Source organism: Ranitomeya imitator, chromosome 6 (assembly GCF_032444005.1).
Source record: "Ranitomeya imitator isolate aRanImi1 chromosome 6, aRanImi1.pri, whole genome shotgun sequence".
NCBI classification, from domain to species: domain Eukaryota; kingdom Metazoa; phylum Chordata; class Amphibia; order Anura; family Dendrobatidae; genus Ranitomeya; species Ranitomeya imitator.
The window spans coordinates 309,568,785-309,593,282 of NC_091287.1; the positions used below are offsets into that span (position 1 = coordinate 309,568,785).

At 43.7% G+C, this 24,498-nt stretch overlaps 1 protein-coding gene across 2 annotated transcripts in view; it reads right to left on the reverse strand.

Annotated features, from left to right (window-relative positions):
- The window catches only part of RIPK1 (receptor interacting serine/threonine kinase 1), a 95,855-nt gene that overhangs the window by 44,768 nt on the left and 26,589 nt on the right, over window positions 1-24,498 (reverse strand). For both annotated transcript variants that reach the window (XM_069730739.1, XM_069730738.1), the window contains exons 3-8: window positions 23,639-23,792; window positions 22,244-22,381; window positions 20,474-20,705; window positions 19,357-19,506; window positions 12,280-12,356; window positions 4,247-4,334 (exon numbers count right to left, since the gene is read on the reverse strand). In XM_069730739.1, the coding sequence (XP_069586840.1) occupies window positions 4,247-4,334; window positions 12,280-12,356; window positions 19,357-19,506; window positions 20,474-20,705; window positions 22,244-22,381; window positions 23,639-23,792 (839 nt within the window). The remainder of the gene's footprint in view (window positions 1-4,246; window positions 4,335-12,279; window positions 12,357-19,356; window positions 19,507-20,473; window positions 20,706-22,243; window positions 22,382-23,638; window positions 23,793-24,498) is intronic.

A 24,498-nucleotide genomic window follows, 5' to 3' on the forward strand; every position in this document is an offset into this window, starting at 1 on the left:
ACATAGACAGCCCCAACACTAGAAATAGGAAGCCTGAAGTATTCTAATGGAGCCACATGTACGTGCGCAAAGAGGGACAGAAATAGCTAATATATATACTGCATAGGCGCCCGCAGGGGCCACCAGTATCAGGGCCAGGAAACATGCGCCGATAACAGGAACAACTACCCCTAAATGCAATGAAGTTAGAAATAAAGCGCAGCAAATAGGAAACGGCGTGAATACCTAAAAGAAAAGATACACCTGTAGGAGAACAAGGATCACTGATACACATAACCCAGTAACAACGGACCAAGCATCCCCCGGGGGCAATCGAACATGCACACAAACCTACAACCTCACAAATCAAAATAAGATGGAAATATTGAGGCGGTCCCCATAGTGCCCAAACGAAACTTTATTGAACAAGAGTAACAGTGTAATAACATAACACATACAGAGTTCCATAAAATATAATGATACCAACACAGCAATATGCATAATATATCCAACATGTTACACATCTATTGTTAGAGAGAACATATAATAGGGCAAAATGGGACCAATAAGGTAAAGTGTGCGAAGTGCTGAGAAACAGCACCCCCCCATGAGCCAAAAAATGCATAAAGATGTAAATAAAACTTGGCATCTGACACACAAAATTATGGAAAAGGAGGCCCATTTGGGCTCATACGCAAAATGCCATATAATAGCACCCCCATGAGTCAAGGTCCAAACGAGATCTAATTCCGACCCATATGGAAAAGAATGCGCAGTGCTGAAAAAACGGCATCCCCCATGAGCCCAAAAATACATGAACATGTGATAAACTTGACATCTGAACCACAACATGTAGGAGGGGGTCCATTATGGCCTCATATGCGCAGTGCTAGATAGTAGCACCCCCATGAATCAAGATCCAAACAAAATCTAATAAGACTTGGCAATGGTATCCCATAAAACAATGTAGCCTAGATGTACAGCAGCATGTTTTATGATAAAGGATAAATATATAATAGTCGGGACCCAAAATGAGCCCAGGTAATCATAATGGATAGTGTCCATAAACCCAATTGGGCATGTGACACAGAACCCGCTGAGGAACACACACTAAAATCTGCAGAGTCCATAGTCCACGTAGGGAAGCGAAGGTGAGTATACCTCATTTATAATATGAGATAGACGGAGGCAGTTTCCAAAATGGGCAAGAACCTCAAAACCCAGGCTCATCCATAGTAGACCAACACATAAGGGAACGTTCATCCGAGGAATCCAGTAAATAGCAGCTCTTCGTTAAGACCTACGGGAGTAATGGAACCAAGATTAAAAATCCACCTCGACTCCATGCGCAGAAGTAATTGTCCATATGCACCGCCCCTATTGGTTGTACGCACTCTGTCCAGTCCAATAATTTTAGTGCCCAGAGTCCGGCCATCATGATGTACCAAAAAATGGGATGCTACCGGAGTGAGTACTTTGCCTTTCAAGGAGTCACTACGTGCCAAATTAATGGTAGAGAAGTGTTTTTGCACTCTACGTCGTAACTCCTGAGAGGTCTGGCCAACATAAACCTTACGACAAGGGCAGATAAGAGCGTAGATGACAAAAGTCGTCTTACAGTTAATATAGGTGCACAACCTATGTCTGCTCTGATTGATAGGGTTCACAAAAAAACTTCTAGTGGGGCACATATATGGACAAATATTACAATTGCCACATGCAAATGACCCACGAAGATCAATGCCTCGATTAAGCCTAATGGTTTGCCTTTGATAGTGACTATTTGTCAAGAGATCCCTAAAGTTAGGGGCTCTTCTGGCTGCAAGTTGTGGTCGGTCCCCCACCACTCTTGATGTGGACAAGTCAGTGGTAAGAATATCCCAGTGCCTCTGCAGAATAGTTCTGATCTGTGACCAATTATTATTATAACTGGTAACAAATCTGGGCCTACTGTCCCGTACCTTGTTCTGAGGCACCAACAGCGACTCTTGAGTATGCCCATTAGCCCGCTGAAAGGCTGCAGAGATACTTCTCCGTGGATAATGTCTTTGACGGAACCGATTAGTCAGGTTGAGAGCTTCTTGGTGGAAGTCCTCATCCGAGGTACAATTTCTCCGTGTTCTCAGGAACTGCCCAACGGGAACACCATTCCGGGTATGTACAGGATGGAAACTCCTAAAGTCAAGAAGACTATTGGTAGCAGTCGGTTTCCGGAATAGTTTGGTGAAAAGAGAGCCATCCCTGGCCATCACTTGTAGGTCCAAAAAAGTCACTGTGGTAGAGGAGAAGGAGGATGCAAGATCTAGTCTCGTGAGGTAAGGAAGATTCTACGAAAGGTCAGGAATCAGACCAGAACCACATGAGAGGACCTGGTCAATGACCTGAAGAGAGCTGGGACCAGAGTCTCAAACATTACCATAATATACTACACTGTCATGGATTAAAGTCCTGCAAATACGCAAGGTCCCCCTACGCATGCTAGCACATGTCCAGGATCGTTTGAAGCTCGCCAATGACCATCTGGATGATCCAGAGGAGGCATGGAAGAAAGTCACGTGGTCACAAGAGACCAAAAAAGAACTGTTTGGTATTAACTCCAGTTGCCGTGTTTGGAGGAAGAAGGATGAGTACAGCCCCAAAAATATCATCCCTACCAAAGAAGCATGGTGTAGAAAACGTCATACTTTGGTGGTGCTTTTCTGCAAAAGGGACAGGACGACTGCATCGTATTGAAGAGAGGATGGATGGGGTCATGTATTGTGAAATTTTTGCCAATAACCTCCTACCCTCAGTAAGAGCATTCAAGGTGGGTCATGGCTGGGTCTTTCAGCATGACAATGACCTTTCAAAACACACAGCCAGGGGAACTAATGAGTGGCTCCGTAAGAAGCATTTCAAGGTCTTGAAGTGGCCTAGCCAGTCTCCAGACCTGAACCCAATAGAACATATTTGGAGGGAGCTGAAACTCAGTGATGCCCAGTGACAGCCCCAAAACCTGAAAGATCTGGAGAAGATTTGTATGTTGGCCCAAATCTCTTCTACAGTGTCTACAAACTTGGTGAAGAAATACAGGAAACATCTGACTTCCTTATTTGCAAACAAAGGTTTCTGTACCAAATATTAATTTCTATTTTTCTTTAGTACCAAATACTTATTTTATGCAATAAAATGTAAATTAATTATGTAAAAATCATACAATGATTTTCTGGTTTTTATTTTCAGATTCTGTTTCTCACAGTTGAAGTGTACGTATGATAAAAATTACAGAATTCTCCATTCTTTGTAGGTGGGAAAACTTGAAAAATCGACAGTATATCAAATACAGTACTTATTTTCCCCATTGTATGTTAACTGTGGTTTGGGAATGCAGGGCTCAAAAGAGGGGTCCATTTTGCATTGGGAGTATGCATGTTACTGGATTTTTTTCAGCGTCTTTGAACTAATAATGTTGAAAACCTAAATTTTTGCATAGACATGTTTTTTGTGGCATGAGTTGACGTTTTTCCTGGTTCCATTTGGGGATATGTAATATTATATAATCACTTTTTCTATAAATATGTCCACTAGTGATGCACAAGTGTGCTCACATAAGGTGTTATCTGAGCATGCTTGGGCGTTAGCCGAGTTATCTTCAGCGTGCTTGAATAATATGATCGAGTACCTGCGCCTGACAAACAGGCAATACATACATGTGTTGTGGATGTCTAACAGCCATGAGACATGCAGGCGAGGTGACTCAAACTCATTATTAAAGCACACCAGACACTTAGTTAGTCCCCAAGCATGCTCAAGATAACACCTTATTCAAGCACATTTGCTTATCATTAGTGTCTACCTATAATACACAACTGTCACACTGCTGCTGATGAACCCGACTCTGCTTGTTAACATGATTTTATCGCCACACTGTACATAATTGGCAGATATCATGGAGGGGCTTACCAAATATCTGTAAAATTATGATGAATCGGTTTGATGAATTGAGGCTTGTGTGTCTAAACTGGGGATTGATGTCTTTTTAGGCCACGTTCACACAGCTTTTGACTTTTGATAATTTTTTTAATGAAAATATAAATTGGATACAACAAAAGAACAAGGGTACGTTTCTCAATTGTAATTTTTCAGTTTGTATTATGCATTATTCCTGGCTTAGGCTTAAAAAAAGAAAAGAATTAAAAACAGCTCCAAACTGTTGTGTGTAAATTTGGCCTTGTAAAACAGAGTTCTCTCATACTACAGCAGTTATATAATTTGGGTAATCTCTTACCTCTTGGAATGCTTGATGGCTCTGCATCACAATCTAACTGTAAAGATGCCATCCTTTGAATCAGGGCATTCGGTTTAGGGTATGATTTCTAGAATTTGTAAATAAAGATTAGAAAATTATCAAAATTGTTAATTATTTCACAGTCAGTGCCTCCTTCAGACCAATAAATTAATTGTTGGCAGGTAGCACACTGTACACAGCACTCCTATAGTTTATGTACTCTAAGTTAGGCTGCCGTCACAATAGCAGTATTTGGTCAGTATTTTACATCCGTATTTGTAAGCCAAATCGAGGAGTGGAACAATCAGAGGAAAAGTATAATAGAAACATATGCACCACTTCTGTATTTATCACCCACTCCTGGTTTTGGCTGCAAATACTGATGTAAAATACTGACCAAATACTGCTAGTGTGACGGCAGCCTTAAAGGGAACCTGTCAAGTTTGATAACGCTATTAACCTGCAGATATACCCTTAATCTGCTGGTAAATAGCATTAAAGGGGTTGTCTCATGAACAAGGAACATTTTAATACCACATCTCCTGTGCAGGGGAGGATGCAAAAAAACATACAGACATTACAGCATGGGATCGGCAGCTGATTCTTTCTGTGCAGTAAAGCATTTGCTGCCTGTTTTTAAACAATGTTTTATCTGACAAAGAATCAGCCGTGATCTCCTGCTGTAATCTCTTTATACTCTTTTACCCCCCTGCCCATGAACTATGGTATGATCAGACCATGTTTCTGCACGGTCAGACACAGCCATTACACAGTACACAGCAGTGGCACATATATACGATTATCTCAGGAACACGTTTTTGAACACTTGTGGAACTTCTTTTTATTTCAAGATCTATTCATTAACCCCTTCACGATATAAGCCATACGTGTCTCCCCCTTTGATGTGGGCTCCGACGCTGAGCCCATATCTCTCCCAGCACGTCAGCTGTTTTGAACAGCTGACATGTGCCTCTAACAGCCACGGGTGGAATCGCAATCCACCCACGGCTGTTAACTAGTTAAATATCGCTGTCAATCTCTGACAACGACCTAACGTAAGCTCCGGCATGCTTGCCGGAAATCCCACCCATCGGTGACCCCGTCACGTGATCGCGGGTCACCGATGGGTCTACATGACCACCAGAGGTTTTCAGCAGACCTCTATGGTTGTCACTGCCAGACTGCTATGAGTGACACCCAGTGGTCGGCGGTCATAGCAAGTCAGCAATTCTGCTACATACAGGCAATCTGATCATTGCCTGTATGTAGCAGAGCCAATCAGATTATGGCAGCTTCTAGTCACCCACGGAAATTATTGAAGCATGCCAAAAGTTAAAAAAAAATGTTTAAAAATTATTTCAAAAAATAAATAAAAAGTTCAAGTCACCCCCTTTTTGCCACATTCAAAATAAAATAATAATAAAAAAAAAATCAAACATACACATATTTGGTATCGCCATGTTCAGAATCGCCCAATCAAGCTATAAAAAGAATTAATCCAATCGGTAAACTGTGTTTCGAAAAAAAAAGTCAAACCCCTAGAATTATAGTTTTTTGTTCCCCGCTACATTGCATTAAAATGCAATAACGGGCGATCAAAAGATCGTATACACACCAAAATGTTATCAATAAAAACATCAGCTCGGCATACAAATCATAAGTAGTGATGAGCGAATATACTCATTACTCGAGATTTCTCGAGCACACTCGGGTGACCTCTGAGTATTTTTTAGTGCTCGGAGATTTAGTTTTTATCGCCGCAACTGAATGATTTACATCTGTTAGCCAGCATAAGTACATGTGGGGGTTGCCTGGTTGCTAGGGAATCCCCACATGTACTTATGCTGGCTAACAGATGTAAATCATTCAGCTGCGGCAAGAAAACTAAAAATACTTGGAGGTCACCCGAGCGTGCTCAGGAAATCTCGAGTAGCGAGAATATTCGCTTATCACTAATCATAAGCCCTCACCCGGCCCCAGAGTCTGAAAAATGGAGACGGTACGGGTCTCAGAATATGACGCATATGTCTTTTTTTTTTTTAAACAAACTTTTATTTCACCACTTAAATAAAAAAGCCTACAAACATTTGGTGTCTATGAACTCATAACGACCAGTAGAATCATAATGGCAGGTCAGTTTTAGCATTTGGTGAACATGGTAAAAAAAAAAACTGCACTTGGAATTTTCTTCCCGTTTTTGAGTATAAGATATGGTAAAACCAATGATGTCGTTCAAAAGTGCAACTTGTCCCCGCAAAAAACAAGCCCTCATATGGCCATATTGACGGAAAAATAAAAAAAGTTATGGCTCTGGGAAGAAGGGGAGCAAAAAACAAATGCAAAATGAAAAACGAAAAAGTGCTCCATCATGAAGGGGTTAAAATGTACTTTGCTAATGGAAAACCCCCTTTAATAAGATACCCAGGTGCTGTACTTAAAGCATGTCACCCAAGAGAAAATTACCTTTATTTCTTGCAGGAGCCGCTAGCTTTTAGTCATGCAAACCTGCCCAGAGGGTCTATAGTCACTGCTCAGAGCACAGAGAAGAGGGCGGTAAGCATGGTTCAGCACTTTGACTGACAGCTGGCTCTGCAGTGCATCAGTACAGTGCCGGCTGTCAGTCAGTGCCAGGGTGTGCTTACAGCTACCATTCTCAGTGCTGTGAGCAGTGATTGTACTGAAATTGCTTTGGGACATCAGCATGACTGAAAGGTATAAAGTTAAGTATCTCCCAGGTGCCGTGCCTTGCTTCAGTACAGCAGCTGGGCACCTTCTTAACGATTAACCTTGTATCTACAGGTCAATAGTGTTATACAACCTGACAGGTTAACTTCAATGCATCTGTAAGATAATAATAAAATTTTATTTCTATAGTGCCAACATACTCAGAACTTTACATTTTAGAGGGGACTTGTACAGACAATAGACTTTACAGAATAAACAATGAACACATAGATCAAGACAGATATCAAGAGGAACGAGAGCCCTGCTCGCAAGCTTACAATATACTAGCTATTGAACCCGTTCTACGCCCGGGTGGCGAGCATTTATATTGGTATATGGTCTCCATCCTGGTATGTGCTGCTCCATCCTGCGTCCCCATCCTGTCATGCGCTGCTCCCATCCTGCGTCCCCATCCTGTCATGCGCTGCTCCATCCTGCGTCCCCATCCTGTCATGCGCTGCTCCCATCCTGTGTCCCCATCCTGTCATGCGCTGCTCCCATCCTGCGTCCCCATCCTGTGATGCGCTGCTCCCATCCTGCGTCCCCATCCTGTTATGTGCTGCTCCCATCCTGCGTCCCCATCCTTATGTGCTGCTGCATCCTGCGTCCCCATCCTGTTATGTGCTGCTCCCATCCTGCGTCCCCATCCTTATGTGCTGCTCCATCCTGCGTCCCCATCCTTACGTGCTGCTCCATCCTGCATCCCCATCCTGTTATGTGCTGCTCCCATCCTGCGTCCCCATCCTTACGTGCTGCTGCATCCTGCGTCCCCATCCTGTTATGTGCTGCTGCATCCTGCGTCCCCATCCTTATGTGCTGCTGCATCCTGCGTCCCCATCCTTATGTGCTGCTCCATCCTGCGTCCCCATCCTTACGTGCTGCTCCATCCTGCGTCCCCATCCTTATGTGCTGCTCCCATCCTGCGTCCCCATCCTTACGTGCTGCTGCATCCTGCGTCCCCATCCTGTTATGTGCTGCTGCATCCTGCGTCCCCATCCTTATGTGCTGCTGCATCCTGCGTCCCCATCCTTATGTGCTGCTCCATCCTGCGTCCCCATCCTTATGTGCTGCTGCATCCTGCGTCCCCATCCTGTTATGTGCTGCTGCATCCTGCGTCCCCATCCTTACGTGCTGCTCCATCCTGCGTCCCCATCCTTATGTGCTGCTGCATCCTGCATCCCCATCCTGTTATGTGCTGCTGCATCCTGCGTCCCCATCCTTATGTGCTGCTGCATCCTGCGTCCCCATCCTTATGTGCTGCTCCATCCTGCGTCCCCATCCTTATGTGCTGCTCCATCCTGCGTCCCCATCCTTATGTGCTGCTCCATCCTGCGTCCCCATCCTTATGTGCTGCTCCATCCTGCGTCCCCATCCTTATGTGCTGCTCCATCCTGCCTCCCCATCCTTATGTGCTGCTCCATCCTGCGTCCCCATCCTTATGTGCTGCTCCATCCTGCGTCCCCATCCTTATGTGCTGCTCCATCCTGCGTCCCCATCCTTATGTGCTGCTGCATCCTGCGTCCCCATCCTTATGTGCTGCTCCATCCTGCGTCCCCATCCTTACGTGCTGCTCCATCCTGCGTCCCCATCCTTACGTGCTGCTCCCATCCTGCGTCCCCATCCTTACGTGCTGCTGCACCCTGCGTCCCCATCCTGTTATGTGCTGCTGCATCCTGCGTCCCCATCCTTATGTGCTGCTGCATCCTGCGTCCCCATCCTTATGTGCTGCTCCATCCTGCGTCCCCATCCTTATGTGCTGCTCCATCCTGCGTCCCCATCCTTATGTGCTGCTCCATCCTGCGTCCCCATCCTTATGTGCTGCTCCATCCTGCGTCCCCATCCTTATGTGCTGCTCCATCCTGCGTCCCCATCCTTATGTGCTGCTCCATCCTGCGTCCCCATCCTTATGTGCTGCTCCATCCTGCGTCCCCATCCTTATGTGCTGCTCCATCCTGCGTCCCCATCCTTATGTGCTGCTGCATCCTGCGTCCCCATCCTTATGTGCTGCTCCATCCTGCGTCCCCATCCTTACGTGCTGCTCCATCCTGCGTCCCCATCCTTACGTGCTGCTCCCATCCTGCGTCCCCATCCTTACGTGCTGCTGCACCCTGCGTCCCCATCCTGTTATGTGCTGCTGCATCCTGCGTCCCCATCCTTATGTGCTGCTGCATCCTGCGTCCCCATCCTTATGTGCTGCTCCATCCTGCGTCCCCATCCTTATGTGCTGCTCCATCCTGCGTCCCCATCCTTATGTGCTGCTCCATCCTGCGTCCCCATACTGCCTCTGACTCGCTCGGCGCCGAGTGCTGGGGGGCCTGAGCAGGCGGGGACACCGGCGCGCTGTGGGGGTCAGGTGCCGGTATCGCCGCCAGCTCAGGCCCCCCAGCACTTGCTATACTCACCTGTCTGTCCCGTTCCATCTCTGAGCGCCGCCATCTTCCCGGTCTCCTGGCCGTGACTGTTCAGTCAGAGGGCGGCGCCGGCGCGCATTAAGCGCGTCACCGCGCCCTCTGAACTGAAGGTTACAGGCCGAAGACCGGGAAGATGGCGGCGCTCAGCGATGGAACGGGGACAGGTGAATATAGCTCATACTCACCCTCCTGGCGGTCCCTGCTTCTTTGTTGGAGATCGCGGTGTGCGTTCAGTGTGAACGCACACCGCGATCTCCCGGGAGCGTCACTCTGTGAGGCCCAGACTGCGCCGGCGCTTGCGCCTGCGCAGTCTATAGAGGCTTCGGACAGAGTGACGCTCCCAGCGTTATATTATAGATGAGGAAAAGGGGGAGACACGAGAGCTGGATGGTAACAATTGCTTTTACTGTTTGGACCAGCCATAGTGTAAGGCTCGGGTGTTCATGTAAAGCTGCATCAACCGGTTATCAGCCTAAGTATGTAGCAGTACAGACACAGAGGGCTATTAGATGCATGAAGCATGTGAGAACATGATGCGAGGAACCTGGTTATGGTATTGTGAATGGGCAACACAGGGATAGTTAGATTAATGTATTGAGGAGGTAGGCCAGTCTGAAGAAATATGTTTTTAGGGCACGCTTAAAACTGTGGGTGTTGGGGATTAATCAAATTAACCTGGGTAGCACAATCCAAAAAACTGGCGCAGAACGTGCAAAGTCTTGGAGACGGGAGTGGGAGGTTCTGATTATTGAGGATGCTAACCTCAGGTCATTAGCAGAATGGAGAGCACGGTTAGGCTGGTAGACTAAGACCAGGGAGGAGATTGCAAAATTTTTGCCAAATTTCCATTTTTTTTCACAAATAAACTCAAAAATTATCGATCTAAATTTACCACTAACATGAAGCCCAATATGTCACGAAAAATCAGTCTCAGAACCGCTAGGATCCGTTGAAGCGTTCCTGAGTTATTACCTCATAAAAGGGACACTGGTCAGAATAGCAAAAAACGGCCAGGTCATTAAGGTCAAAATAGGCTGGGTCATGAAAAGGTTAAAGGGCAAATTGAAGGGCGTAACAGTTTACCAAGCCAAAGGCCTCATCAAGGGTGCACCAAAATGCCCTCAATTGTATATTAAATACAAATCGATTTTTCTGCAAATATAACATTATAATGTACTAGATGGTGGCCCGATTCTAACGCATCGGGTATTCTAGAATATGCATGGCCATGTAGTATATTGCACAGCCACGAAGTATATTGCCCATCGAAGTAGTATATTGCCCAGTAACGTAGTATATTGCCCAGCCACGTAGTATATTGCTCAGTCACGTAGTATATTGCCCAGTCACGTAGTATAATGCCCAGGCACGTAGTACATTGCCCAGTCACGTAGTATATTGCCCAGGTACGTAGTATATTTCCCAGTCACGTAGTATATTGCCCAGCCACGTAGTATATTGGCCATTTACGTAGTATATTGCCCAGCCACATAGTATATTGCTCAGTCACGTAGTATATTGCCCAGCCACGTAGTATATTGCTCAGTCACGTAGTATATTGCCCAGTCACGTAGTATATTGCCCAGCCACGTAGTATATTGCCCAGCCACGTAGTATATGGCACAGCGACGTACAATATTGCACAGCGACGTAGAATATTACCCAGCCACGTAGTATATTGCCCAGCCACGTAGTATATTGTCCAGCCACGTAGTATATGGCACAGCGACGTAGTATATTGCCCAGCCACATAGTATACAGCACAGAGCCACGTAGTATATTGCCGAGCCACGTAGTATACAGCACAGAGCCACGTAGTATATTGCACAGCGACGTAGTATATTGCCCAGCCTTGTAGTATACAGCACAGAGCCACGTAGGATATTGCATAGTGACGTACTCTATTCCCGAGCCACGTATGTCACAGGTTCAAAAAATAAAAAATAAACATACTCACCTAACGATCCGAGGGCCCCTTGTAGTTGAACATACTCACCATTCTCGTCACTGCAAGTCTGCGTCCCGTCTCTCCGCCTGCTGGGATCCTGTGCAGATGGGCGCGCGGCGGCTGCCATCTTGCGTTCCCATGATGCTTTGCGAAATTACCCATATGACTTAGCGGTCTCGCGAGACCGCTAGGTCTTATGGGTAATTTCGCAAAGCATCGGTGGCAAAGGAAGATGGCGGCGGGCGGCAGCGGCTCAGCGGAGTGAGTATAGCAGTTTTTTTGTTTTTGTACTATTTGTAACGTTACTTTCTTTTACTATTGATGCCGCATAGGCAGCATCAATAGTAAAAAGTTGGGGACACACAGGGTTAATAGCGGCGGTAACGGAATGCGTTACCGCCGGCATTAACCCTGTGTTAGCGGTGACCGGAGGGGAGTATGGAGGGTGCGGGGAGTGGAGCGCTGGGGACACAGTGCGGGGAGCGGAGCGCCGGGGACACAGTGCGGGAGCGGAGCGTCGGGGACAGAGACTACGGGGAGCGGAGCGCCGGGGACACAGTGCGGGGAGCGGGCGCCGGGGACTGACTGCGGAGCGCCGGGGACAGTGAGTGCGGGGAGCGGGCGCCGGCCACTGCGGGGAGTACGGAGCGGCCATTTTCTTACGGACTGTGCCCGTCGCTGATTGGTCGTGGCTGTTTTGCGGCGACCAATCAGCGACTTGGATTTCCATGATAGACAGAGGCCAGGACCAATGAATATCCGTGACAGAAGGACAGACAGACAGACGGAAGTACCCATTAGACAATTATGTATATAGATATGCCTGGTATGATTTTTTTTTTTTTACAGGGACTACATACCAAATATAAATGTTAAAGCCGTTTCATTTGCACATTAGGGGTGTCGAATTCCCTATAAACAGCTCAATGTCTATCTGAAAAACGTCTTACCTGAACTGTAGCCACATCTTTTGCTACATACTTTTCATATTTTTCAGAGTATATGGGTCTTAATATCTCTTCGCATTCTAAGAAGAAAACAAACAAATGTTAACATTTCTGCTACATTCGTAACAAAATGCAGATCCTTATTATTATAAAGGTACCAAACGAACCACATCGATTTACAATGAGAACCATAAAGTTGTTGTGAAAAGAAAAAAAAAATAACACTGCCTGCAGAAGATTTTTGACAGAGGATGGAAGCAAATATGAACAAAACCTTACAGAAGCAAAATACTGTATATAAAAAAATAAAAAATCTATAACTAGAAAACATCATCGCTGTGATGACAATATTTACATATTTAATGAATACAACAAAAGAACAAGGAAAGCGCTAAACACCAACAGAAAAATATCGGAGTAAATTTAACAAACTATAAATGCGGGGGAATTCTGGAGTAAGTTGTGTCCCAAAAAACTGTCTTCATAGACCTGCACCATATTTATAGGGTATTTTAGGACAGTTACATGTACAGTTTAAGTACAGGTCAGTTACAGTGGAAGCTAAGACATGATAATGGCAGAGGTGAAATCTTATGAAATTTGCAGGGAAATTCCCACTGAGATCCAGGAGCTTGTATATTGCTAAAGTGGCAGGAACAGAAGTTGGGCCAGTCATTAAAGGAGCAGATGACACACTATAGCAGGAATCCCTGACCTGTGACTCGGGAGCCATTAGTGGCTCCTGGAACCATGATCCATGGCTCACATCTGTCTGCCAACTTCATGTATTTAGCAAACAACTATGAAGGTCTCCAGATGGTGACTTTTCTGAATATGCGTGCACAGAAGAGCAGATCTGGATGCGTATACTAGCAGGGAAAGGGAGGTGGTGAGACAAATATGGTAGACTGGCAATAAGGTGATACTGCCAGTTAGAAGAGTGCTTGAAACTGGATGTGATGGCGTAGTGGGAGTGCTTGATACAAGAATACTAAATGGGGGTAAGGTGGGAACCCCCGGATACAAGTATGCTGCCTATAAGCGAGAAAAGCACAAGGTCTTGGGGCGACTTCTATGCGGAAGCTTTGCCTGTGATTATACCAGTAATTGTGTGTGGGGAGGGATCCGGGTGTCATTACTGTGTGTGGTGGGACTGGATGTCACTATTCTGAGGGCTGTGGATGTGGCCTGCGACCATCTTGGAGAGCTGAATGTGGTCCTTAGTATTAGAAAGAAAGGATTAGCATTAGAGGAGACAGTGGAATGCTATTCTTGTGGGAGGATATCCATCCAATGGACAAAAAAAAACACTAGTGTGTAAGACGACAAAAAAAAATTGCACTTGCATCACTTAATGATCTTAAGAAAGGGATTTTATGGCGAGTTGAAAAGATCATAATTTTCTAACTCATGTCATTGTGGACACAGCAAATTACATTTTGAGTCTTAATGTGTAAAAGGAGTAAGAAAAGAAATTAGTTTCGCTATTGTTTTCGGAGTTTCATGATTACAAGCACCCAGTGTGTGGTAAAAACCTGGCAACATCATTCTTTAGGTCAGTGCGATTTCGGCGATATGAAACAGTTATTTTTGCCTTTAATTTGTGGATTTAAAATCTGTAAAAAAAATAAACAAAAAAAAAATTGGTTTTGTGTCGCCATTTTCAGAGACGCATAACTTTTTTATTTTTATGTCAAGAGCGCTTTGCAAGAGCTTGTTTTTGCCCACCGAGTTGTAGATTGTACTGATACCATTTTGGAATTCCTACTATGTTTTAACAGCTTTTCATAGCATTTCATGGCGGAAATTCGGTGACAAAAAATTTCAATTCTGGTGTTTAATTTTATTTTCTCTACCATATAGTGTATATTTTGATAGACTGAAACATTCCTGTGCCATTGCCAAATATTCTTTATTATTTTTTTTAATTACCATATATACTCGAGTATAAGCTGACCGAGTATAAGCCGACCCCCTAATTTTGCCACAAAAAAATGGGAAAACTTATTGACTCGAGTATAAGCCTAGGGTGGAAAATGCATCAGCTACCGGTGAATTTCAAAAATAAAAATAGATGCTCCATACCATTCATTATGGCCCCATAGCTGTGCCATATAGTGCTCTGCACCGTTCATTATTGCCCCATAGATGTACCATAGAAAGGTGTGCCATATAGTGCTCTGCACCGTTCATTATTGCCCCATAGCTATGCCATATAGTGCTCTGTACCGTTCATTGTTGCCCCATAGCTGTGCCATATAGTGCTCTGCACCGTTCATTCTTGCCCCATAGCTGTGCCATATAGTGCTCTGCACAGTTCATTCTTGCCCCATAGCTGTGCCATATAGTGCTCTGCACCGTTCTTTCTTGCCCCATAGCTGCCATATAGTGCTCTGCACCGTTCATTATTGCCCCATAGCTGTGCCATATAGTGCCCTGCACCGTTCATTATTGCTCCATAGCTGTGCCATATAGTGCTCTGCACCGTTCATTATTGCCCCATAGCTGTGCCATATAGTGCTCTGCACCATTCATTATTGCCCCATAGCTGTGCCATATAGTGCTCTGCACCGTTCATTATTGCCCCATAGCTGCCATATAGTGCTCTGCACAGTTCATTTTTGTCACATAGCTGTGCCATATAGTGCTCTGCACCGTTCATTCTTGCCCCATAGCTGTACCATATAGTGCTCTGCACCGTTCATTATTGCCCCATAGCTGTGCCATATAGTGCTCTGCACCGTTCATTTTTGCCCCATAGATGTACCATAGAAAGCTGTGCCATTGCTGCTGCAATAATAAAAAAAAATAAAAATGCCATACTCACCTCTCTTGCTTGCAGCTCCCGGCGTCACGTCCCGGCGTCTCTCTGCACTGACTGATCAGGCAGAGGGCGGCGCGCACTATATGCGTCATCGCGCCCTCTGACCTACACAGTCAGTGCAAGAGGACGCGAAGACAGAGCGGCGCCCGGCGTGTGAAACGCGGACAGGTGAATATAAAATACTCACCTAGTCCCGGCGCTCCTGACGCTGCCCCTGCCTGTCACACTGTCTTCGGGTGCCGCAGCTCTTCCTGTCAGCGGTCACTGGCACCGCTCAGAGGAATGAATATGTGGCTCCACCCCTATGGGAGTGGAGTCCATATTCATAAGTTTAATGAGCGGTCCCACGTGACCGCTGAACAGGGGAAGAGCTGCAGCACCTGGAGACAGTGTGACAGGCAGGCGGAGCGCCGGGACTAGGTGAGTATGCCTCAGCGCCCTTTCCTCCTCACCCGCCGACCCTGCCACAGATTGTGACTCGAGTATAAGCCGAGAGGGGCACTTTCAGCCCAAAAATTTGGGCTGAAAATCTTGGCTTATACTCGAGTATATACGGTATTTAAATTATTTAAATTGTTAAAGGGAACCTGTCACCAGGTTTGGCCAATATAAGATACGGCCATCACCTTTCAGGGCTGATATACGGCGTTCTATAATGCTGTATATCTGCCCCTACCCGACCTGCAAGAGAAGAAAAATAGCTTTTATTATACTCACCTATGGGGCAGTCTGGTCTGAGGGGTGTCGCTCTTTGCCCAGCGCCTCTCTTCTAATGTCATCCTCCTGCTTGCTTCATGTGGATGTCCCTGCAGTACTTTGCTCTGCCCTCACCAGGACAGAGAAGTACACCTGCGCAGGAGTCTGTGTGGATGATGCAGGGTCGTGTCATTTACATGAAGCAAGCAGGGGGGCGGCATCGCAAGAAGGGAAGCAATGGACCAAGCCCAGTGACGCCCATAGGACCGGACCGCCCTACAAGTGAGTATAATAAATGTTATTTTTCTTCTCTTGCAGATCGGGGGCAGATATACAGCATTATAGAATACTGTATATTAGGCTATGTTCACATTTGCGTTGTGCGTCGGCGACGCAACGCACAACGCAAATAAAAACGCACGCAAAAACGCTGCGTTTTGCGACGCATGCGTCGTTTTTTGCCGAAATTTGGACGCAAGAAAAATGGAACTTGTTGCGTTTTCTGCGCCCGACGCTTGTGGCAAAAAAAACGCATGCGTCGCACAACGCAGCACAACGCATGTCCATGCGTCCCCCATGTTAAATATAGGGGCGCATGACGCATGCGTCGCCGATGCGTCGCCCAACGCAAACACGCAAAACGCTAATGTGAACGTAGCCTAAGCCCTGAAAAGTGATGGTCGTAACTTGTATCGGCCAAAACTGCTGACAGGTTCACTTTAACTACTTTTTACATATTATTTTATTCCACCTAGGTTACTTGATTCTGCAATTCATCAGCAACTCTCAGCTGCTATGACTTGGTGTCCGCTTCTGTGTATTGCCGAAAATGATGCACAACAGAGAACACTGTCACTCCTTATGCATCATTATAGTGAATGGCTGTTGGCGCATACGCTTGACTCCTGTTTTGCAGGGGGTCTAGATGGAAGCCCTAATGGGATCACTGAATGTAAGAGAAAAAGCTAAGTGAACCCAGCCTAGCCTCATAGTGAAGAATGGGGAGGATGGGAGCTGGAGTCTACATCAACCCTGTAGAAGTGGGTTCAATTCCTGAGCTTGGTCCATATACCTGGTTGAAAATCACTGTGCTAAAAATAAAAAAATGGGCATTAAAGGAGATTATTCCAGCTGGTCCACATAGATTAGTCTAGCGGACAAGCATGTATATCACTAGGCTCACCATGCAGAACATTAATCGCTTAGTGACAGAGCCAATTTGGTACTTAATGACCAAGCCAATTTTTACAATTCTCACCACTGTCACTTTATGAGGTTATAGCTCTAGAACGCTTCGAAGTATCCCATTGATTCGGAGTTGGTTTTTTCGTGACATATTGTACTTCATGTTAGTGGTAAAATTTCTTCGATATACCGTATATACTCGAGTATAAGCCGAGATTTTCAGCCAAAATTTTTGGGCTGAAAGTGCCCCTCTCGGCTTATACTCGAGTCACAGTCTGTGGCAGGGTCGGCGGGTGAGGGGGAGAAAGCGCTGAGGTATACTCACCTAGTCCCGGCGCTCCCCCTGCCCGTCCCACGGTCTCCGGGTGCCGCAGCTCTTCCCCTGTTCAGCGGTCACGTGGGACCGCTCATTAGAGAAATGAATATGGACTCCACTCCCATAGGGGTGGAGCCACATATTCATTCCTCTGAGCGGTGCCAGTGACCGCTGACAGGAAGAGCTGCGGCACCCGAAGACAGTGTGACAGGCAGGGGCAGCGTCAGGAGCGCCGGGACTAGGTGAGTATTTTATATTCACCTGTCCGCGTTCCACACGCCGGGCGCCGCTCTGTCTTCGCGTCCTCTTGCACTGACTGTGTAGGTCAGAGGGCGCGATGACGCATATAGTGCGCGCCGCCCTCTGCCTGATCAGTCAGTGCAGAGACCCCGGGACGGGACGCCGGGAGCTGCAAGCAAGAGAGGTGAGTATGGCATTTTTTTTTTTTTAATTATTGCAGCAGCAGCAGCAGCAATGGCACAGCTTTATACGGAGCATCTATGGGGCAAAAATGAACGGTACAGAGCACTATATGGCACAGCTATGGGGCAATAATGAACGGTGCAGAGCACTATATGGTACAGCTATGGGGCAAGAATGAACGGTGCAGAGCACTATATAGCACAGCTATGGGGCAATAATGAACGGTGCAGAGCACTATATGGCACAGCTATGGGGCCATAATGAACGGTATGGAGCATCTATTTTTATTTTTGAAATTCACCGGTAGCTGCTGCATTTTCCACCCTAGGCTTATACTCGAGTCAATAAGTTTTCCCATTTTTTTTGTGGCAAAATTAGGGGGGGGGGGTCGGCTTATACTCGAGTATATACGGTAATTTTGCGTTTATTTATGGAAAAAAAAGGGGGAAATTTGGCACAAGTTTTGAAAATTTTGCAATTTTCAAACTTTTAATTTTTGCACCCTTATATCAGAGCGGTGTCACACAAAATAGTTAATAAATGACATTTCCCATATATAAGGGTTAAAGGTTGACCAGCAATTTCTCATTTTTCTAACACAAATTTACAAAACATTTTTTTTAGGTATCACCTCACATTTGAAGTGAGTTTGGGGGGGTCACTATAACAGAAAATGCCCAAAAGTGACACCATTCTAAAAACTGCACCCCTCAAGGTGCTTAAAAATACATTCAAGAAGTTTATTAACCCTTCAGGTGCTTCACAAGAACTAAAGCAATGTGGAAGAAAAAAATTAACATTTTACGTTTTTCACAAAAAATGTACTTTGGAACGAATTGTTTTTTTTTTATTTTCACAAGAGTATCAGGAGAAAATGGACCACAAATTTTGCTGTGCAATTTCTCCTGAGTACGCCGATACCCTGTATGTGGGGGAAAGCCACTGTTTAGGTGCATGGCAGGGCTCAGAAGGGAGAGAGCATCGTTTGACTTTTTAAACAAAAAATAGGCTGGAATCAGTGGTGGCGCCATGTCACGTTTGGAGATGCCCTGATGTACCTAAAGAGTGGAAACCCCCCCAATTCTAACTCAACCCTAACCCGCTGTTAAAAGGCGTATTGGCGGTCGTTAAGGGGTTAAAGGATTTGCGGTGGCCACTGCAGATAAGCGTAGATACATGGAAGCCAAGACTTGTTCAGGGCAAAAATTTTAACTGTCACCCACTGACATTCCTCATGCAATTTTGCCAGGCAACAATTTCTACAAAACCCATTTCAGGCATAATGGTCAGGTACTGCCTATCGTTGTCACTATTTTCAGGCACAAGTAGTAGCTTTTTTTTTTACTACAAGTTCAGGTCAACAACTATAGAAGGTGCAATATTACTACACCTTGACTACGGCGGGGACAATTTTAAGGCAATGCTTTCTCCAAATACAATTTTTGAGGAGATATTGCTTGATTTCTTTTTCCTCGAATGGCTAAATGACTTGTATAAAAAATAATGTGAAAACTTCAAGATTTTATAGACATTCCTATAGAAAAGTAATTAACCCTCACAAATTCTTGAAATGTTCAACATAAAATCTGACAAACAACGAGTAAGTTTAAGAATACTCATTGTCTTTAAGACTGACCTTGAAAAGTAGGTCTTTCTTCTGGTTTATCTGTCCAGCATTGCACCATCAGATCTGATGCTTCTGTCAGTCCACATTGCAAAGTTTCCTCTACTTCTGGTCTGTCACCATTTTGTACACAAATTGATATTTGCTCATTATTAATTGCATCTGCAGAATGAGACAAAATGGATAAAATATATTGTTCCCACGTGCATGGGTAATCCACTCGGTACTAAAGAGTTTACATGTATTTTGCTTGTAAAAGGTGCACAAAATGTTGCAAGAATTTTAGGCTACTATTTAGGCAATACAGTAGAAATAATCTCCTGATATTGTGTTATATGTGAGAAGAGTACATTGGTGCTTGGCGTCATTAAATATTTAGGCCATTTTTGACAAATGTAATGGCATGGACTAAAATGTGCCAAACTGCATAACCATTAGGCCTCATTCAGACGTCCGTGTTGCCTGTATGTGTTCTAGCCATTATTTTCACTGATAGAACACGTAACCTTTATACTCTATAGTGCTATTCATATGTCCATGTTTTTCACTGATGACACACTGATGGTAAAAACGGACACATGAACCATACACTGATGACAAACTGATCCAAAACACTGGTACCATTTTTTCCCCAGATGTCTGAATGAGGCCTTAGTTCTATCTATTGCATATGGCCTCGTTATTTAAAGCTAAGGCCACGTAGTGCCTGTCATCACACAACTGAAGCTTTTATAGAAAGGCGCCGAGCCAAACAAATTGTGTAACTTCGTACACCTGATTGCACCCAATTTGCTGCTGACTGACACCGTGGAGTGACATACTCTACTTTACTCATCTCAATTGGAGACACTTATTTTGCATGACATTACACTAATAATACATATGTGAATATCAGACGTGTATACAATATCCACACATCATATAGAGGTCAACTGTAAAATGCTGCTCAAAGGTGTACAGTATGTTTAACAGTGATTTGGCAGCTCAAAACAATAGATATTTATGTTTAGAAGGTAAAGAAAAATTACAAGTGAAATCCTGATATACTGTAGATACATATTTCAGAAATACACTTCTTGCACTATTTCCATAGTACATGAGGTGCAGACACAACAAGATGCTGTCTTACGTTCATAGGGTTCCTTGTTGCTCAGTATCACCCAGATTACAATTGCAAAACTGTAAATGTCCGATTTTACAGTTGCCTTTACATTTAAGCTCCTCAGGTGTTCTGGGGCCATATAACTTAATGTTCCAGCATTCTTTGTATTTATTGCACTGCTCTGAGTCTTCTGACGGTCCGTCTCCTCTCTTGTCAGGCTACTCCATTTCTGAAAAGCAGCAACCCCAAGGTCTGCAATCTATTAATAAAGGCAGTTTTAATTTTATTTTCAAAATTGGAAAACAAAAAAAAAAAAAGATCACATTTTTTGTCAAAGAATACTATATGCAGAATATATTAATTCTGGACATTATTTTTTAAATCTGCTTCAGTTCACTGGCTCTTTAAATGCTGATTATTCAATGTTTCAGGGCTTTAAAACAATTTAAAATCATAAATGTGTGCATTTTTTCTGAGTTGAATATTTGCATAATACATGGTGGTAATTTCATGTGTATGAGAGCTACAAAATGACCTCCAACCATTCCCCACCTTTTCCCCTCAGGTGTGAAACAATTTGCTTTGCATTTGACAGATCATTCATTAAAATAATTACAATTAAAACTAATAAATGGATAATGTTTGTGTGTACAAGGTTCTCAGTCATTTCACTGCTCTTCAGCCTCACTGTTCTATGTCTAACAAAGTCAACTGGCTGCAGCAGGAGCCTCCCCCCACTTCTGTGTGCAGTAGGGCATAAATACTTTTAAGACCACCCCACTGAGTAAGCTGCACCCCTTCAAACTCTTCCTAGCCAAAAAAGAAACAGATGGTAGAAGATTACTTCATGTTTTCTCTGCAAGATTTCCACATGTGAAAATACTGTGGACTGACAGTAGACACACATTTATATCCTATATCTAGATTTAACTAAATACACACCAACACTTCCATCAAGTGTAGGAAAGACGATAAATGCAAAATTAAAACATATAAATCTTTATTACAAAAATAGTTTTAAAATACCAAATCAAGCTACTGGAATCACAAAAAGAAGAGCACATAGGAGACAGAGCCTACATATACTGTTACAAATTATATTACAGGTATGATAAAAATAGAATGATGTCAACATAGATCATACAACAATTATATGTACCTATGTATGAAACAAAGCCCTCTATGCAATTAATCACTGGGTAAAGGTTACACCCAAACTAATATTGAAGAAAAAATGGTTACAAGGTAAGAAAGTGCCTAGTGCGTAGTGCAATCAGAAAAAGAGAGGGGCATACATACATATAAGGTATCATAATTTAAATGTCATAATGACAGGACAGATCTCCAACCACAATAGTTATGAAGTAATATAGTGGATCCTATACATTTAGTGGGTCATAAATAGAGAGCAAAATAAATAGAAAATAATTAAATAATAGACTAACTACACACTTTGCAAAGTGCTCAATGCTAAGTGCTAAATGCTTAGTGCAATATAGATTAAATAGTCACACATATGTGCATGCAAAGGTAATGCAGAAGCCTATAATAAAGTGTAAAAAGTGCGTATAAAGCTCACTAAAGACCGCAACAAATCCAACTAAAGGAGAACTATAGAACTATATGGGAGAGGTGTATCGTCATACCTGAGTGTGAAAGAAGGAGAGAGGTCCCGATCGGCTATGTGCTCCCACCCCTACATTTAGTAGTGTTTTGACGTTCGTGCTATAGAATTTGTTTTCAGACTGTGTTAAATATATCTAGATTTAGCGTTAATTTTAAAAATGTAAAAAGTACCTTCACGTGGAATTCATCATCTGCCAGTATGTTCTCTGGTTTCAGATCCTTGTGAATCACCTTCTGATTATGCAGATATTCCATTCCTTCAATAATTTCAAGGATAAATCGAGCCTTTACTGAAACTGGTACTGTTACCTAGAAGCAGGAAATATGACTACATTATTTGAATAAAGATACATTTATGTTAAAAATGGACAATATTATTCACTAGCCAAATTAAGTAAAACTTGTAGAAAAATCAAACAATCCCTGGAGTAAATTACATAGGACCAAACATATTGGTTGTAGTGTACTAAATTACAAAAGGAAGGGCCTACAAACGTGCCCTATTGTTTTAAACTGGAAAACCACATTGTAGGTCACATGGCCAAGGTTTTGGGGGTTTGTTTGGCAGAGTTTTGGCCTTCAGTAAGTGACAAGTCCAGCCCAAAAATTGCAGGCGGATACAGCATACAGATTGGCCCTAGTGAATGGGGCTAATCCTTGTTGACCCTCGGAAGTTTAAACTGCAAATCCTGTGCCTTGTTGCGGCTTACTCTGGCGCTAATTTACCTCCTTGGTAAAGTTACAACATATGCAAGTTAAGCTGGTCCACTTGTAACCTTCAATGACCAGGGTAAGTTTTAGGACCAAAATATTGCCAAGTAGAAATTTGTGATACTTGATGTGCAAAAAGATCCGAAAGCAATAAAATAAGTTTACATAATACCTGGAGAGAATCATCTACTACAGAAAGGTGATAAAATGTTATCATTTTCAAAATGTTAGGAATAGTTTATATTCTAGCAAAGAACAATGGTGGTAAAGCAACCGCTGACTATTTTTCTTTACATGATAAGGCCCGATTCATCAAGATTGCCAGTTTTCACACCAGTCTTGATGTGGTATTCTGGAGAAAGATGCTCCTGATTCATTAAGAGGCACATACATGCTCATGCCTCTTAATGAATCAGGAACGTCTGAATAGTGGCATGTGCCTCTGCTCAAATGTTACTTTAGTTGGGCACTGAAGTAAGATTTGTGGCATAGTGAACATTGCCAATCATCGTGAATTTGACAAGTAGGGGTTGCGATGCCCCAGTCTCACCGCCCCAGTTGGAGCTGCGCAAAAATAACATAAGCATGCCAAGAGTTGCAAAATTTTAGCACAACTTCACACTGCGCCAGAACTTTGTGAATTTTCAAAGCTTTTTACACCAGAATTCTGGCACAAAAGGTTTGATGAGATGAACCCAATGACTTGTCAAACCATCAGTCAACAACTGGTGAAATAGGAAAGTTGCTTGCAAAGATTTTTTGGTAAAATATTGCTACAAATCACTAAGAATTGTGTGAATCAGTGATGATTGGATAGTATACTGGCCTTTAATGGTTAACTGCATAGTATAGTACCTGTTTTAAAACATGTAGCAAATTTCCTTTGGTCATATACTCAATCACCAGAGCGTAGTTACCATCTTCTAAGATGATACCAAGCAACTTTACAATTCGTTCATGGCTGAGTTTATACATAATTTTGCCCTCTTCGTAGAGATCATTATTGTACCTGTAATACACAACAGAAAGACAAGTGAATTGATCATATATAACAAATACAAACGAGGCCCTAATGGGCATTACAAGATGGATCAAAACAATAGAAAAGAAATAGGACAATACCAGTAAAATAGTTTATCTTGATGGAAAAAAGAGATGTTAAGTCCATCCACTTTTTGAAAGTCACCGTTTTCCCATTGGATGTACATTACTTTTCAAATTGTATGACCTTCCATTTACCCATTTTTAAATTTAATTTCCCACTTCTTTGATAACGCCTTCATCTTACCCAGATCCATTAGTAACATAGTATTGTCCTTTTCTGAATTAAAGGGATTGTTCAATATGAAAAATGTTTAAGTTGTGGATTGTAAATAATAAATGGAGGCAAAAACATTGTTCGGCGCCCCGACGGATACAGGCCATGCCACTCCACAGAGTCTCGGTCAGTTCTGGAGGCGATAGTAGTCCCATTTGGAAGTCCCTGCACTGCTGTGGCCTGTAAGTGGCTGTAGCGCTCTGCTGACCTCCCGCTGACCACCGGCTGCAGTGGTACTAGTACTTCCAAATGAACAGACACCTCTTCCATAGACAAAAATCCCTGTTTCTCCTTCGCCTCATTGGGGGACACAGGACCATGGGACGTCCAAAAGCAGTCCCTGGGTGGGAAAACATCACAACAGGTGAAACCTCATGCACCCAATGCTTAAAGAATT